Below are 4,437 nucleotides of genomic sequence, written 5' to 3' on the forward strand. Positions count from 1 at the left end.
TACAAGTCAAGAAAGTTGCAAGGCTTGGGGGTCAGCTGGGACCCCAGAACACCCATGTTCTTTCACCAGGCCTTAGGAACCTGTGACTTTGTTGTTCATTCTCTCCTCTCTCCAAAGAGGAGCTGGGAGCCACCCCCCAACCCCTACATTATCTCCCATCTTTGCAGAACCCAGAATAATCCCAGGGGATAGAAGGACCCTAACTCCTCATCGAAAGACCACATACAAGTTAGCAGAGTCATCGTGCTGACCCATATCCAGTCCCCAAAGAGCCCCCCAGTCTAGCCTGGGCAGCCTTGCCCAGGTCCTCAGGATAACCTACACTCAGGAGACATAGAATCTAAAAAACAAAGTACAAACTTTATTTTGTTTCTTTACAAAGGCACAGTGGCCTCTTGGTTTTTTTTCCCCACTTTCTTAACAAAATATAATAGCTTCTCCTTGAACACAAAGACCTCAAACTTGTAAAAAAAAAAACAAAAAAAAAACCAACAACAAACAAAACAAAAAGAGAGAGACAAAGACACTTTTGGGGTGGAAGATGACAAACCAGGAGGGAGAGATGGGGCTGGGCGGTGGTGGAGAGTGGCTGAGACAGGGAGGGGGAGGGGAGAAGGGCAGCAGCAAACCCCAACCGAGAAGCAATGTAGACCCCCGGGCCCCCAGAAAGCCCCGGCCCAGCCTGACCCCCAACCCATGTAAGTGCTTAAAGGAAAAAGAAAACCAAAAGAGGAGGGATGGGAGATCAAAGACTGAGTCGCAGGACCGACTCTGGGGAGGGAAGAAAATACCTTGGGGTTTTGATTTTTCCCTGTTCTTAAAAAACATGTTAAAAGGAAAAAAATGCTTTTTGGCAGAGAGAGGCCAGGCACCTCAGTGTCAGCTTCCCCCAGCCCCGGGGCCGAGGCCCAGCCCTGGGGTCCCAATGCTCCCACGCGCTCTGCGCCACCCCAGCCCCGGGACCTTGGGTTGGGCGGCTTCGTTCAAAGGTTGAGTTACAGTATTGAAAAAGAGGTCATAAAAGAGACCCAAATGACATCGTAATTTTGTAAAAATTTCTCACTCATTCACCCACATCTCTTCGTTGCTGCCCTGGCCCCTCCAGCCCCCAGAGGGGAGAGGAGGGCTAGGGGGTGGTCAGGGAAACTCCCCATCCCCCAATGGCTCTTCCCGGCTCTGGTCCATGGCGTCGCTGTCAGAGGCCTCTGAGTCGGAGGCGGTGTCAGAAGTGTGGGCCTCTGGACAGCTGCGGACAGGCTTCACGATGACGGCTCGTCGCTGTTCCTCCTCCAGTTCCTGCTTTTCTTGGGTGCCCTCGATGTGCTGGATCGCCTAGACAGGGACAGGCCGCTGAGGAGGCTCGGCCAGGGCACGCGCCCAGCCAGGAGACAGTGGGAGGCCTCAGCCAGCTCCTCTCTCCCCCCAAAACACACACCCTAGAAATAAGCCTAGCAAAGCGGGGGGCAGGGGTGGCCCGCCAGAGACCAGGAGAAATGTAACTTTGGAAAACCATGTTAAGTTGAAAAACCCCTTCCAGGAAGGCAACAGTTCCAGTGCTACTTAGAAATCACAAGCATCTTTCATAAGTTTATATATTTTAAAGTTTGCCTATTAACTTATTAAAGGCCTTTGTTATTAATTGTGTTAGGCAGTTTGCTGGGATTATGTGTAACTAAAGCTCTGGGGGGGGTGATGGATTTTTTTTCCCATTTTTGGCTTTTTTGGTTTAATTATTTATTGACTTATTTATTTCTGATGTTGTTGGGTCCCCCAAGGAGACTTGCACAAGACTTGAGTGCAACAGGAACCTCAGGCTTGACCCACAGAGCTGATAGCCTAGTTTCTTCCTTCTCTATAGAAGATGTTACGAGCACTCAGCAGCCACCGTCCCCTCCACCCCAAGCCGAAGTCCTAGGAAACAGAGGAGAGAGAATGTTCTGGACCAACCCAAGAGCTGGATGCAGGAACTGTACAAGCAGGGGACTCTGGGAGCAAAGGATACTCTCTGGAATCACCATGTCAAAGGAAGGAACACAGTCTTCCCAGCCAACCTGTCCCACCAGCCTGGGGGTCCCTGCCCAGCTCTCTGTCCCTCAAATTCACCACCCACAGATACAGAAAAGGGGAGCCATCCAGGCTTCCTGACCTTTATGCCCTCCCACTCAAGGCTCACCTTCCTCCTCTTCTGTTCCTCATTTTCTGGTCTCCCCTACAGAGCCTGTTCCCAGAGCATAACCCTGAGAGCTGCTCCCTCTGAGCCCAGGTACCTGCACAATGGTGTCCAGATTTTGCCGGGATGTGGAAACAGAGTTGATGACTGAGGAGGGACCCATGGTGACAACGTTGATGTGGTGGGAGGGAGGAGGTGGTGCTGGCACGATCACCGTGGGGTGGTGGGTGGGGGCTGGAGGAGGCAGGAGCTGCAAGACAGAAATGCTCAGCCTTTCTCCCAAGGTTTCTCCTGGCCCACCGACCTCCTGTATTCACAGCAGCAGAAGGAGGAAGGCGGCGGCCAATGTATAATCCCCTACCCCCTAAATTAAAAAACAAAGACAGCAAGGTGCAGTGGCTCACACCTGTAATCCTAGCCCTTTTGGGAGACTGAGACAAGAGGATCACTTGAACCCAGGAGTTCCAAATCGGCCTAGGCAACAGACTAAGACTTCATCTCTACAAAAAATTTAAAAATCAGCCGGGTGTGGTAGCTCATGCTTATAATTCCAGCACTTTGGGAGGCCGAGTTAAGAGCACTGCCTGAAGCCGGGCTCGGTGGCTCAGCCTGTAATCACGCACCTTGGGAGGCTGAGGTGAGTGGACTGCCTGAGCCCGTGGGTTCGAGACCCGCCTGGGCAGGCGAGACCTCATCTCTACAATAAATCAAAAAACTAGCCGGGTATAGTGGCGTGTGCCTGTAGTTCCAGCTACTTGGAAGGCTGAGGTGGAAGGATCACCTGAGCCTGGCAGATTGAGGCTGCGGTGGCTGTGAGTGTGCCACTGCACTCCAGTCTGGGCGACAGAGTGAGACTCTGACTCAGAAAAAAATCAGCCAGTCATGGTGGCATGTGCCTGTCATCCCAGCTGCTGAGGAGGCTGAAGTGGGAGAATCACTTGAGCCCAGGAGGTTAAGATGGTAGTGAGTCAGAATTGTGCCACTGCATTCCAGCCTGGGCAACAAAGGGAGACCCTGTCTCCAAAAGAATACCAAAGACATGGTGGCCTCGGGAGAAACTTCCAGTCCTCCAGGATCCCACGGCCCCTCCTGGGTGCCTCCTGCTCACCTGGGTCCGCAGATGCTGCTGTTCCCGCTCCAGCTTTTCCTGGTGCAGCAGCCGCACCTGTTCCTGTTGCTGCTGCAGTTGGACCTGCTGCGCGATCACCTTGAGCTTTTCTGGGTACATGTGGGCCTCCAGCGAGCGCACCTGTAGGGGGAGCAACGTGGGCTCAGGGCAAGCAAGGAGCACACTCCACCCCATCAGCCACACAGCAGGCCATTCATGCCAGCCGAAAATCCTAACATGAGCCCCCCACCTCAGGGCGGAGACCAGAGCTCTTCCACAGCCCCCCAGCCCCAGGTCTTCTCACCTCCCCACCATGGCCTCCGGTGGGACATACTCCCTCCCTCCTGCTTCTAGGCCATTTGTCTGTGCTGTTCCCTCCACCCGGTACATCCTTCTCTCCGACTCCGCCTGGTTAACCTCCCATTTTCTTTTCTTTTTTTTTTTTTTAATTGGAGTCTCACTCTGTCGCCCAGGCTCACGGCCACACTCACGGCCACCGCAGTCTCGACCTGCTGGGCCCAGGCGATCCCTCTGCCTCAGTCTTCTAAGTAGCTGGAACTACAGGCCCACGCTACCACACCTAGTTTACTTTTTGATTTATTGTAGAGACACGGTCTCGCCATGTTGCCCAGGCTGGTCTCAAACCCCCGCGCTCCAGCAATCCTCTTGCCTCGACCTCCCCCCCCAAAGTGCTGGGAATACAGGCTTGAGACACTGTGCCCGACCAGCCTCCCATTTTCATGGAGGAGCCGTTGGGTGCCCCCTGGGAAACAGCTCAACATCCCCATCTGATGCCACGGCTCCACCACGGCCTGCATCCCAGTCCCATTTCCACACTGCGAGATCCTCATTCATCTCGCCCCATTCCCACGCAGACGGTGGCCCCGGAGAGAAGAGAACTGGCTGGGTCGCGTCCCACTCCTAGGCCTGGCCCAGTAAATACGGCTGCACCAAGGGCCATCAGGACGCAAGAAGGCGGGCGGCAGCCCCACGCGCGCGTCGCTGCGCCGCCCGCCAGGCCCAGCAGAGGGCGCCGCCTCACCTGCTCCTCGAGCATCATCCGCACCGAGCGCTCCTTGTCCAGCTGCTGCCGCAGCTCGATCATCTCTCGCCGCAGGTCCTCCGCCTTCTCATCTTCCCAGATGTCGGGCGAGCCGAT

The 4,437-nt window shown here is 54.7% G+C and overlaps 1 protein-coding gene across 1 annotated transcript in view; it reads right to left on the reverse strand.

The window, feature by feature from the left end:
- Positions 1–805: 805 nt before the first annotated feature.
- The window catches only part of TFAP4 (transcription factor AP-4), a 13,494-nt gene continuing 9,862 nt past the window's right edge, over positions 806–4,437 (reverse strand). The window contains exons 4-7 of the mRNA XM_008071135.2: positions 4,321–4,437; positions 3,279–3,419; positions 2,268–2,420; positions 806–1,332 (exon numbers count right to left, since the gene is read on the reverse strand). The exon at positions 4,321–4,437 is cut by the window's right edge and continues 1 nt beyond it. Coding sequence (XP_008069326.1) covers positions 1,138–1,332; positions 2,268–2,420; positions 3,279–3,419; positions 4,321–4,437 — 606 coding nt within the window. The 3' untranslated portion in view covers positions 806–1,137. The remainder of the gene's footprint in view (positions 1,333–2,267; positions 2,421–3,278; positions 3,420–4,320) is intronic.

Source organism: Carlito syrichta, unplaced genomic scaffold (genome assembly GCF_000164805.1).
Source record: "Carlito syrichta isolate Samal-C Ts95f unplaced genomic scaffold, Tarsius_syrichta-2.0.1 Scaffold314117, whole genome shotgun sequence".
Taxonomy (NCBI): Eukaryota; Metazoa; Chordata; class Mammalia; order Primates; family Tarsiidae; genus Carlito; species Carlito syrichta.